We start from the raw sequence: 13,614 nt of genomic DNA, 5'->3' as shown, positions 1-13,614 counted from the left end.
AAAGTCTCATAACAGAAAGAATTGATTCTGAACTGAAACTAGTCGTCAGTAATTCAGTCTCAGTTCCTGCTGAACCTGTGTAGGTTTGTAACTCATTAGCATAATGCCAGCCTGTGGTCTTGATTGGCTGATCAGCGTCTCTTAGCCCCGCCCTCAAACACTGTAGTGTATCTGAGACTGGAAGAGTTTGGTTCGTGTTGTTCGTGTCGAGAAGACGCTGTTTTCTGAGATTGATACGGTAAAACCCACGCCATCGTTACTGTTCGTATCACTGTGATCAAGAGCTGAGATTCAGATATAATAATCCAATCACAGCAGACTAGGCCATCTGACCAATCAGATCAGAGCAGCTCTCAGAGAGGCGGAGTTTAGAGAGACTGAATCCATGATCGAACCATTTCAAAATTAAAGAGTTTTTTACCTTTGATGCGTGTAAACCTATTGAGACTCAAGAACAAAATTAGGAGCCTTTAAAATAGCATTATAGGGGAAGTAACATAGGGTTAAATTACCAGAAAAAAACTATTGCTGTAAACACAATTTATCTACACATTGTTATTAAGGAAATTAACAGCTCATCATGAAATCATGAAAACTGTTTTTTTAAAGAATTTTGTAGGTGGACTTAACCGCCCTTAAACAATGCCATTGAATCGTTCATTTAAGAGATTTGTTCAAAAACACATTAATCCAGTGATGAAACAAGTGAATCAATCATTTATTCAATCAGATTTTAAAAAAATAATAATAATTCAAAGACTGTAGCAATTATTGTGCAACTCTACTGAACATGAAAAACAAGTAAAACTGCATGAATTGTCACATTAAATTCAATGCAACATTTTAAAGTTGACCTATTCTGCTCTTTTACAAACTCTTGATGTTGTTTCAGGCTCTACTAGAACAGGTTTCAAGCCCCTCCTCCTGAAAAGCACACTGTGCTCTGATTGGTCGGCTGGAGCGGTGTGTTGTGATTGGATGAGCACTTTGAGTGTGTTTGGGAAATGTTCCGTCTCTTACCATAACTGCCAGTTTAACACACTACTGACTAACTCAACCAGGCCCTGCCCCTTTATTCTGCGCATTAATTATTTAAAGGTGCTGTATGTAACTTTTTTACTCTACTAAAGCATAAAAATACCATAATATGTTTGCATATATTGAGGAAACATGCTAAGTTCACACTCGTTTCTCTGAAAACACTTCTACAGCCAGTTATTTTACTTTGAAATGTGCGTTTCCAGGCTGGAATGTGTGTTATTGTTTTGGTCTGTGATGCTGCACGTTGGCAATTTTCATTGTCCATTGCGCTCGTTCCTGTTGCGTGTGCTCAAACTAGCAACCCGTGTGAGCATCGAGTCTGAGGAGGCGGGGCGGGAGAAACCACAATCTCTGATACTTTGAATTTAGCCTGCAGTACCTATTTCCACCACTAGCTGTCATTCCTACTGACTGCACCTTTAAATGAGGAATATTGTGATGTTTTTCGTTCCTGGAAGAAACTCAAGACTACAATTGAGGCATTTCAAGGAGTTCAGAAACACTGACACAACTGGAGCTTTGCAGAGCTTTTTCATGCTCAAACAGCAACATTACACACTAAACACAGATGGAAAAGCATAACAGGACACTTAAGAATGATTCCATGAGTGATTCACGGTTTGGTTCTGCTTGTCATGTCCATATCTCTCCATCTCTCTCTGCTCGTCCTCATCTGGCAGCAGGTTTGTAAAGCTCAGTAAAGTGTGTTTCCCACGCGAGCATGGCGATGTTGACACAGCACAAACACACCTGATGTGGCTTCATCTGTCAGGCAGGGCGCCAGATGCACATTAACAGATTCGACTCCACAATCAACTCCATAAAACGCTTTATGGCATCCCACATGAGTACACACAATCAACACTAAGACCTATGACGAGGAGCTTTAATTAATTACACACACACACACACGCACACAAAGCCAAATCCTGAGACACACAGACCGGATTCATAACAGTAGGATCCAGGTTATCTAATAATGCCAACATCTTCCTGAATCACAGCTGCTGTAATCGAGTCCGGTCACTAATGAGCTCAAAGCAGAAACCGTGAAGGACAACATGTCAATAATATCATCAACAATCTGTCACCAGCCAAAAGATCTCATTTCAAAGCCATCAACATCTGAATCCTTCAAATGAATTCAATGCACTGAAATGCAAACAGACCTGAAACAAAGGGGTAATTTAAAACTCAACCTCTAATGACCCGCTGAAGTGAACAACAGCACTGACCCACTTGGCAGCGTTTCTGCTTGTTTCCCTTAAATCCTCCCAAACACATGAGCAGACAAACCCTGACACGACTCGAGTGTGTGGGTGTATGATCACCATCAGCAACGCCACATTCCAGCAGGAGATGCTTATCGACAGAGCGCTGACACACACACACACACACACACACACAGTTATTCTCCATATAGTGTCTTCAATGGGGTCCAACGGGTCGAAGGTCCAGATGTGAGTTTCAGTGCAGCTTCAAAGTCTCGACACGATCCAGCCGAGGAATAAGAGTCTCATCTAGACAAACCAGCGGACATTTTGTTGATTCTATTGAAAGGTCACGCGTAGGTGGAAGTACCGACTTAGTGTTTACAAACTGAACATGCAAAGACTAAGTCAAACGCCATTTACAAAAAAAAGAATAAAAGGGCATTTATAAACCGGATCACGCTTGACCTTTCAACGTGATCACGTAATGTGTGTCGCATCACAGCGAGTGCAAGACCAGCATTTGTGGATAAAAGTATATAAATGTTTATTTTGTTCTAAAATGTCCGCTGGTTTGTCTAGATGAGACTCTTATTCCTCGGCTGGATCGTGTCGAGACTTTGAAGCTGCACTGAAACTCACATCTGGACCTTCGACCCGTTGGACCCCATTGAAGACACTATATGGAGAAACATCCTGGAGTGTTTTCCTCAAAAACCTTCTTTTGTTTTCCACTGAAGAAAGAAAAACATGAACATCTTGGATGACGTGGAGGAGAGTAAACTATCAGGACATTTTAATTCTGAAGTGAACTTATCCTTTAAACTGCAAATCAAGGCCTGTGCTTTCAAAAGCATTTAGCCTAAATCACCAGAACATCTTTCCAGCGCTCATCAATAAAGCCTCTGCCTCATCACTGCATCACAGAGCCACTGTTACAGTTTCACTAGATCTCACATTTCTTTATAATGCACATGTGACTTCAAGCCTTAAACATTTGCTTTTCTGTGATGCATTTAGAGCTGAACGATTAACCGTTAAAAGATGGCGATCTGGATTCAAACATGATCTCATTCCTAAACGACAGCGATTCGCCTCGGTCTACTCAACCTTTGACAGAAGACAATCATTTTTATTATCAGACAATGACCTGGTTGCACAACATACAGTATAAAAGCGACGTCAGGAGAGGATATTTGTTTATAATGACCATACAAGTTCATTAAACCATCAAAATATGAGGAAATATATTTTTTAAATATGAGGGAAGAACAAAAAACTAAACTTACTGTATATTTCTGACAAAATGATTTGGCAAAAAACAACAACAACAACACTTACAGGTTTTACTTTACTATGCAAAAAAAAAAAAAAAAGCATTGAAAAACAAAGCTAACAGTTTGCATTAACTACAACATAATCAGTTATTAATATTACCTTGGTTCGCTCTTGTTTTTGCATGTTCATTATTTCTATGTATGACAGTCTGGCCAAAAATTATGTTGCACATTTGTCATTGTGTTATTATCACAAATAAAACAATCAACTCCAAGCACAACTACGCAATATTACTACAAAATGAACACATTTATATTAATAAATGTTTGAATAAAGTGTGAAGATGTCAGTTTTCTAGGCTTGCCGCCACTGTCTTTATGTGTGCCATTTTTAACATGAGTGATGTGTCTTTATTTTTAACAATGGCTCCTTCTGTCATCAACACTTGAGATTAATGTTCAGACTAAACACTTCCAAACACAAACACTAAATGTTCATCCCTTCAGATCTGAGGAGTATAAGAGCCATTGTTCTACTTATCAAATACCAGAAGCCACCATGAAATGCCACTTTGTTATTCAACTTGTAATTTGTTTCAAAATGTTGGTCATTATTACGTGTTTCCAAGGCCACCAGGAATCCAGGATTTGTGCATTTGTGGTTTCAGTCGGTTCGTGCAGAACATTTTCATACATGATTAATTAGGATGATTAAATCTATGTGAAAACATTTGAAAGTTAAGCACACTACATGCAACGTGACTCTGGCATTTACAGTTATGAAAGGATATAAAAACGTTTTAAACATTGGGATCTCTAGAACACCAGATATCTGCAAAGATCGCAGAAGATCTCATGATGGCTGTTGTTCACATTCACAGATTGCTGTTTTCATCAAATGCTTATCTTTCAAAAGCTTCACGATCTGACCATTCTTTTACAGTGAAAGTCATTTCTTCATTTGTGTTGGGAATGAGCACTGTCAATAATAAACACTCACACCATTAAAGACAGAGAGAGAGACTGAGAGTAACCTGAACGAAGCACAGACGGTGTAAATCACAGATGAACAGCTTGAACAGTAAAGCATGTCAGAACAAACACACACAGTCAATGAGTTCACATGCACTCATTTCAGTCAATCGAGATGAATCAGAAATCCAACCCAAAACTTGCAATCCAGTTCACATTTTTCATTAGATCTCATCCACTGACCAGTTATAAAGAAACACGTGCACGTTCATCAGAAGTAAAACGTATACGTTTACTGTTGAACGAACTTGATTAAAAAAGGAAAACTTTTCCACGAAAATAAATTACATTTTTCCAACAAAATCTAATTTGTTTGAAATGATTTATTGTAATCTTGTTGTATGAACTTAAATTAATTTAGTCATTCCTGACAAAGTTTTGTCAGGTTGACTACATTTAATTTTTGCCCTGCCTAAAATCACCAACATTATAATGTTAGCTAATTTGACTCTACAGTTATTTCCAAGGATAGAAGCTACTAGTGTTCAATTAAATTAAAACCACTTTATACAGAGTAATATTGAATATTACTTATGCAGATCTGCGAATGAGGTTTAATGCATGTGTAATGTACTGAGTGCCCACAACCCTAAACTAAACACACTCTTCTGCATAATGGTAACCACAAAATTCAAAAACATTACAGAAAGTCCTCTAAGTTTCTAACATAACTGAATATTAAACACTAAAATTAACTAACAACATCTTTCCATTTACAGAAAAACCTAAAATAACACTTTAATCCCTAAATTTACCATGCAGTCCCTTGCAAAGCATGCTGGGAACTACAGATCCACTGCCCAGTTAGTTGTCAACAAAAATGATTCATGTAGTTCTCACACAAATTAAGTAAACTTCAGTCTTAAATATATTAGGTTGATTGAGCACAATTAAATTAAGTTGTGACAAAATATTAAACAATTGTGTTACTTTAGCTTATTTTAATTCATTAAATTTAACAAGAGGCAAAAATATTTTTTTTTGAGTGCATGTAAACGTAAATATCTTATTATAACAGGCTAGGGATCATAAGCATCATAGCACATAAGGTGTTTCTGAATCAGATTGAGAAGATGCCCGTACTCAAGCGTTTGCATGCTTAGCTTTTCCTATTGATCGGATTATTTCCGGTCTAAATCCCCCCTTTCAATCTAATCGAACTGTTATTTCGGATCAGTTGAGACATGTACATGTAGGCTTTTCCGATTATTTGGGTGCATGTAGCTAATGAAGAGCCAAAACTACACCAAGCAGAACCAACCAGCTAGTTGGGGGCCTTAAGCACATTTTCGCGCAAATTCATCTAAAAGCGCCAAATTTGGCACAGATGTAGCTCAGGTCATACCGAAATGATTTAGCTAGGGCGCCGGAGGCAGCGACCCTCGGGGCCAAGATGGCGGCCAAATCCAATATGGCCGCCGCCCGAAAAGGGTTCCGGCTTTAACTTTTGAACCACATGAGTTACAAGTACAAACTTGATATGTTTTTCAGCTTAATTGATCATGAGAAACACATAGGAATGTTTATATTTATGACCCAGTATATCTGGACCCCTCGATCCTCCAATTCCAATATGGCCGCTGTCCAAAAAAGCAGTTTGGGCTGTAGTATGGGGCCTTACACACCATTATTCTCACAAATTCATCTACAAGCACCAAATTTGGCACAGATGTAGCTGAGGGGATACTGAATTGATTTAGCCAGGGCGCCCGAGCCAATGGTCCCTGAGACCAAGATGGCGGCCAAATCCAATATGGCCGCCGCCTGAAAGGGTTTCGGCTATAGCTTTTGAGCCAGATGAGATACAAATACAAACTTGATGTCTATTTTACCTTCTTTGACCAAGGGAAACCCATAGGAATACTTACATTTATGATTGGGTATATCAGGACCCCCCAAATTCCCTAAATTCAATATGGCCGCTGTCAGAAAAACGATTTTGGCTACAAATTTTTAACCAAATGCGCTACAAATGAGGATGTGGTGTCTATTTTATGGTTATTGACCACAGGAAGTCCATTGGCATATTTATATTTATGCTTGTGTAAGTCTGGAACCTGTATTCTTTTCAAAACTGTGGTTGAAAATCCTTTTTTTTACCACAACTTTGAAGGTTATTCTCAATGTTGATTCATTTCCTTATAAAAGTGAAATGGTTTTCAGTGTACCACAGGTGAATACATTTCAAAGTGTAATCATATAAGAAAGAATAAGACACAATTATAAATTGCAAGGCAATATTTATATTATGTTAAATTGTTAAAATAATAATATAGTCAATTTTTCCAAAACTCTTAAAGGTTTGCTTAGCATAACAAAAAAACAGCAATAACATAAAAAACAACAGTGAATTCTCATGGTCTCTCACATGAATTATCATTATCACTCACAATCACCGGATCTCTCATTGTCTTCACCATCATTGTTTGTACAAGCACCCTCACTTGCACATATAGAAGTGCAACGAACTCTGGCTTTACAGCACTTACAGTGCCCTCTACATGCTGTCTTGCAGCCACAGTGGAGGAGAATGGTGCAGGCTTTACTGGCGTCTCCGAGATTAGTCCAGTAAGGTTCCCAAGTCTTGCTCGTAGAGTCCCGAAACCATCCCCATGCATTAAACTCTGGGATATCTTGCTGGATAGCGGTTGCCTGATTCCAGTAGAAGCTGGCCTGCAGCAGTGCTCTTTTGATGTGCTAAATCAATGCAGCTTGGGTGGGTGGCAGGTTCTCGAGAGACTTGGTACCATTCGAGAAAAGGTGATGTCTAGCTTCATCTACATGGCTGGAACCACAGCTCTTGCTGTACATGATGGGCTCATGTGACAGATTCATAGCTCATGGTCCAAATGGTCCGGCCAACTACTGAAAAAACATTCCATGACTACGTTAACACCAATATTGCTGGGTTTGTGAGGTCACACATGAGCTATGAATCTGTCACGTGATTGGATATTGTGTTTGATACATATCCAGAGGAGAACCTCAAAACACAAACTCACCAACGCAGAGGAACCGGATCAAGAACTAAAGTAGATGGGAGAACTCCAATTCCAAAACGTAACTGGATATATCTATTATATATATACTGGATATATTGTTATATATCTAACTATTTGGATATATCAGTGAAGAGATAACCAAGCATGGCATGTCAGGTAAACTCCTCCTTTCCACCAAGAAAGATGCTGTACTCTCCAACAGACCAGGGTATGACATGTCTGCCCTTCAGCCTTGTAATCATCCAGAAGCAGATGCAAGAATAATCCTGCATCTTGCACATGCTGGGGCCAATGGCCATAAAAAGGCATTTGTCTGGACTGTCGACAGCGATGTTGTCATCCTTGCCATCCGCTTCTTCAACACACTCGGCCTCACAGAGCTCTGGATCGGCTTTGCAGGTGGAAAAAACTATATGGACATTCCTGCTCATGAAATCAGCAAGGATCTTGGTCCCCAGAAGTCACTAGCCTTACCACTCTTCCACGCTTTAACAGGCTGTGACACAACCTCAGCCTTCCTGTGCCATGGGAAAAAGAGTGCATGGGCAGCTTGGGAGGCAACACCAGATCTCACAGAATCTATGGTTACCCTCACCTTAGAGCCTGAACAGATCAACAATGACGTCCATGTCCAAAGACTGGAGCGTATGGTCGTCATCATGTACAGCAAGAGCTGTGGTTCCAGCCGTGTAGATGAAGCTAGACATCACCTTTTCTTGAATGGTACCAAGTCTCTCGAGAACCTGCCACCCACCCAAGCTGCATTGATTCAGCACATCAAAAGAGCACTGCTGCAGGCCAGCTTCTACTGGAATCAGGCAACCGCTGTCCAGCAAGATATCCCAGAGTTCAATGCATGGGGATGCATTCTCCCTATGGAGGATCCCACTACCACTATACAGATAAGGCGTTGTCGGGAAAATTCGTTTCGCGTTCCTACCCCAAAGCAACAAAATAAAATTAAATTCTTTATCAAAATTTATAAGGAAAGACAAGTACTTTGTTTAGGCTTGGCTTGTAGGGAATTCCAAACCTGCGTATATTCTAATGCACATAACTATAGAACCCATTCTAAATGCGCATATGAACGCCATCAGCGTTTCTCACAGGTTCGCGTTTAAAGTCTGTGTAGAGGGAATGGTGTCGTCTTAGCGGCCCCTAATTTAATAACAAATGATCGTTGCGACGGAAGCAAATCAATAAAAAATAACTTTAGATGGAAAATAACTTAACTCTGCTATAAATCCAAAACAATCTCTGTTACCTTAAATTATACGCTTATCTCTGTGAAGCTGCTTTGAACAAATCTACATTGTTAAAAGCGCTATATAAATGAAGATGACTTGACTTGACTTGACTTGACTGGGGATGGTATCGGGACTCTACGAGCAAGACTTGGGAACCTTACTGGACTAATCTCGGAGACGCCAGTAAAGCCTGCACCATTCTCCTCCACTGTGGCTGCAAGACAGCATGTAGAGGGCACTGTAAGTGCTGTAAAGCTGGAGTTCGTTGCACTTCTATATGTGCATGTGAGGGTGCTTGTACAAACAATGATGGTGAAGACAATAAGAGATCCGGTGATTGTGAGTGATAATGATAATTCATGTGAGAGACCATGAGAATTCACTGTTGTTTTTTATGTTATTGCTGTTTTTTTGTTATGCTAAGCAAACCTTTAAGAGTTTTGGAAAAATTGACTATATTATTATTTTAACAATTTGATATAATATAAATATTGCCTTGCAATAATAATTGTGTCTTATTCTTTCTTATATGATTACACTTTGAAATGTATTCACCTGTGGTAAACTGAAAACCATTTCACTTTTATAAGGAAATGAATCAACATTGAGAATAACCTTCAAAGTTGTGGTAAAAAAAAAGGATTTTCAACCACAGTCTTGAAAAAATACAGGTTCCAGACTTACACAAGCATAAATATAAATATGCCAATGGACTTCCTGTGGTCAATAAACATAAAATAGACACCACATCCTCATTTGTAGCGCATTTGGTTCAAAATTTGTAGCCAAAACCATTTTTCGGACAGCGGCCATATTGAATTTAGGGAATTTGGGGGGTCCTGATATACCCAATCATAAATGTAAGTATTCCTATGGGTTTCCCATGGTCAAAGAAGGTAAAATAGACATCAAGTTTGTATTTGTATCTCATCTGGCTCAAAAGCTATAGCCGAAACCCTTTCAGGCGGCGGCCATATTGGATTTGGCCGCCATCTTGGTCTCAGGGACCATTGGCTCGGGCGCCCTGGCTAAATCATTTCAGTATCCCCTCAGCTACATCTGTGCCAAATTTGGTGCTTGTAGATGAATTTGCGCGAACAATGGTGTGTAAGGCCCCATACAACAGCCCAAACTGCTTTTTTGGACAGCGGCCATATTGGAATTGGAGGATTAAGGGGTCCAGATATACTGGGTCATAAAAATAAACATTCCTATGTGTTTCTCATGATCAATTAAGCTGAAAAATATATCAAGTTTGTATTTGTAACTCATGTGGTTCAAAAGTTAAAGCCGGAACCCTTTTCGGGCGGCGGCCATATTGGATTTGGCCGCCATCTTGGCCCCGAGGGTCACTGGCTCCGGCGCCCTAGCTAAATCATTTCGGTATGACCTGAGCTACATCTGTGCCAAATTTGGCGCTTTTAGATGAATTTGCGCGAAATTACCTATTTATGTGCTTAAGGCCCCTAACTACCAGCTAAACCTTCTGAAAACCACCTAGCTTATGCTGGGAGACACGCTACAAACCACTCTGTAATGGTCTTTTCCAGTAGTGATGGGAAAACAAAGCTCTGAATCAAACTTTCAATCAACTGAACCAATAGCTTCACAAAATATTTCACCGTTTCAAACGCTCAACGCTGTTTTATTGAAAGTGTAATCTATTCAACGCAATCAACAAATCATCTAATACCATTAACTATGAAGTGTCTATAACATTATATTTTATTAAATGTGTAGGGCTAGTTTAATGGACAGCATGGTTAAAGGTGCAGTAAGCGATTTCTGAGAGACAATGTTAAAAGTGGATCTACACATTTGTAGCGAATCAGTAGTAAGGGGCGTGTCCACTCATGAGGGGGAGGGGCCTGTGCTGCATAACGTGTTCATTAATTTGGGGGCAGAGCTATAAAATAGGGTGGGGCGTGTTTGTTTTTGTGATTTCAAATATAACCTTTAATCAGATAAATACCAACTAAAACTCTTCCTTTATATTATTCAAATGCGACTCATAAAAACGTATCAAGCCAAGGCACACAACAATTAAAGTATAAAACATGAAAAGCCTTTGTTTTTGCTTTAAATTTGTCGAAAGCCTTTACTTGATCCGTTTTTATGAGTCGCATTTTCCCTACATCCAAAGAGCAGCGGGATACGGATTTTTACACCCCGTGCAGCGCTTTTTTGCACTCATTGTCTTATGTGTCATTTAAAATGTTTACAAATTTGTTTGCAAAAACAACAACATTCAGACCCTGGTTAACAGAGATCATCGCCCCCTAGTGGGGAACCACTGAAATTTCAAAACGCTTCAAAGCAGTTACGACATAACGAAGCCTAGATTACTGTAATCTCATGACTTTGGCACTTCGATATGCGCCACGAAACACCGACTCGAAACAAAGGATTCACAAAGGATTCGAAGCTTCACAAAGCGCCCATCACAGCACAATGGCACTGCCACAGTTAATGAACAACAGAAACACACCTGAAGCTCACACCAGGCCACCTCCACCCAGGTGTCCGTGTCCAGGCCCTTGTAGACGGTCTTGAAGGACCCGCGTCCGATCTCGATGTCAAACTTGAGGAAGCGTCCTCCCGGAGAGGTGGCGATAGCCTTCATCCCAGCATCCTCCTCGTTCTCCTCGCTGGCCGCCTTCATGGTCATCTTACCCGCATCCGTGGAGTCCATCTTAGGGTCTGTTTTCTCCTTTTCATCTGTGCTGGTGCTGTCTAGGTCTTTCTGACCCTTCTGGCTCTCCGTGCTCGACCCTTCTTGTAAACCGGAGCGTACGGCCAGAGTCCGGTCCACTATGGTACGCAGGTTAATGCTGAGTATCTTGCTCTGCTCCTCACACTCGGGTGCGCAGTCGTCCGCCTGGTGCTCGTCATGATCCGCGAACCACAGGCTCCGTCGGATGAACCTGTGGTGTTTGGAGGACGGGTATGAGCTCGGGTCACTGCCCGCCCGCACCAGTGCAGAGCTCTCCAGCTTATTCACATTGCCCTCGCTGATGGTCTCATAGATATTCAGCTTGAGCTCACACTGGGAGTTTGGCACCGAAGAAGCGCAGCAGTCGGGTTTGGGCTCCATGATTTAAATCAATCACAGGCTGGTGCAGCACTGACGCATGATCCCGAACATCAGCGATATCACATCTGTGGGAATACAACAGATTCATCATTAATGCATTCACGGCAGAATCTTTTTTAAGATTTAGGACACAGCACAACTACTAATCTAAATAGGTCTAATAACAAAATGCACAATTTCTTTATGCATGGAATCTGGCAAACTTGCCTCCGTGTGCAAAAGGTGTCAGTTTTTAATTTAACACTGGTGCAAATGTGCTTCTTTCAGGGACTTGCTCATTTAATAGGCTACTAATATTTACATTTTTGAAAATGTGTAGGGAATTAATGTTTTCTGCCCTGTTTTAAGACAAAACAAACCATAAATTGGCAAGAAATAAAAAAAGACTCAAAACTCTCTAAAGAAATATTCTCAAAATAGAGAGAAAATTCAAATTTGCTCAAATTAGTAGCAGATTGTAAATTCTCTAGTTTTCGTTTTAATCTGAAGTTGCCACATTTTTTGATTGCCGGCAAATTAGGTGACATCTCATTAAATATGCATATTTTTTTCATATTGCATCAGAAGTGACAGACTGCACAAACAAGGCGAGTTTTTCTTAATTTCATGAACAATCAAGTGGTAAGTCATTGTCAGAAGGTTCCCAAGTAGTAAAAGAATTTTTGAGCATTTCGTGGGCTATATAAAAATACCTATTTTAGCATAGAATGCTATTTTACCAGAAATATGGTGGAATATGGTTCTAAACACGCGGCGGTGAAAGATGATATTATTTACTGCATGAGCAAATGCCACTTTAAGAGCGTGGCCTCCACATGCTATGCTACCTCTAAATTCTAATGTAATCGACATCAGAACAATATGTGTATTTGGACAGTACACAATATTGTGGCAAAGTCAACATTGTAAAATGCTTCATAACCCCTGGTTTAGCCGGTAGTCTCTATGCGCGAGCGAGGCGAGCGTCTTGCTGATGAATGAACGCTTGAAATGTTGACGCTGAGCGCGAGCTACTGCAGGTGCGAAACATATAGCTCGATTTTCCTGCATCATATGCAACGAACATAAAGCAGTGATGCGAACTCACATGTGCTGGTGATATATGGTGAAATCCCAAGTGTCGCGCTGGGTTTGCTGGTGAAAGATGATCGGCGGAGATGACGAGCAGACCACCCGCAACACGCAATAAATCACGCGTGAAACGCGCTTTGCGCATTTGCAGTAAAGTCGTGTGTTGAAGGTCCAGAACCAACAGTCGAGCTTTAAACACACGCTCGTGTCTCACTCACCTCGGCATCCCTGGAAATTTCCCCTATTGAAAAGGACTGCTGAATCCCTGCTTTAGTGCTCCTGCTCCTCCACGCCCATCTGAGACCGAGCGCTAATGAAATGGAACATTCCAAACATTCCTCTGCCTCCTCATTACAGGCACCTCACCTTTCACACGATACATTATCATCATCATCATCATCAGGTCAGCCCTCGCTTTTTAAAGGAATAGTGGACTCACGAATAAAAATCTTCTCGTTTTTTTCTTCTCCCTCTCTCTTATCCCTCATGCACATTGTTACTGCAAAAGGAGATATATTTCTTCTAAACAGCTCTTTTCCATTTAACAATACCAAAAAAGTGACCCATATTCATTCGACTCATGCATAATAGTCAAGGTCTCCTGTTCTGTTCATCACCTGGAATATATTGTGCAAGTCA

The 13,614-nt window shown here is 40.4% G+C and overlaps 1 protein-coding gene across 1 annotated transcript in view; it reads right to left on the bottom strand.

Annotated features, from left to right (window-relative positions):
- LOC308681038 (serine/threonine-protein kinase WNK2) overlaps positions 1–13,334 on the bottom strand; it is a 78,865-nt gene extending 65,531 nt beyond the window's left edge. Inside the window, exons 1-2 of the mRNA XM_081349558.1 lie at positions 13,194–13,334; positions 11,299–11,969 (exon numbers count right to left, since the gene is read on the bottom strand). Coding sequence (XP_081205684.1) covers positions 11,299–11,904 — 606 coding nt within the window. The 5' untranslated portion in view covers positions 11,905–11,969; positions 13,194–13,334. The remainder of the gene's footprint in view (positions 1–11,298; positions 11,970–13,193) is intronic.
- Between the last annotated feature and the right edge of the window lie 280 nt (positions 13,335–13,614).

Source organism: Scardinius erythrophthalmus, assembly GCF_964197995.2.
Source record: "Scardinius erythrophthalmus genome assembly, chromosome: 20".
NCBI lineage: Eukaryota > Metazoa > Chordata > Actinopteri > Cypriniformes > Leuciscidae > Scardinius > Scardinius erythrophthalmus.
The sequence above is the reverse complement of the archived record's forward strand: the minus strand, read 5'-3'. Positions and strand labels throughout refer to the sequence as shown.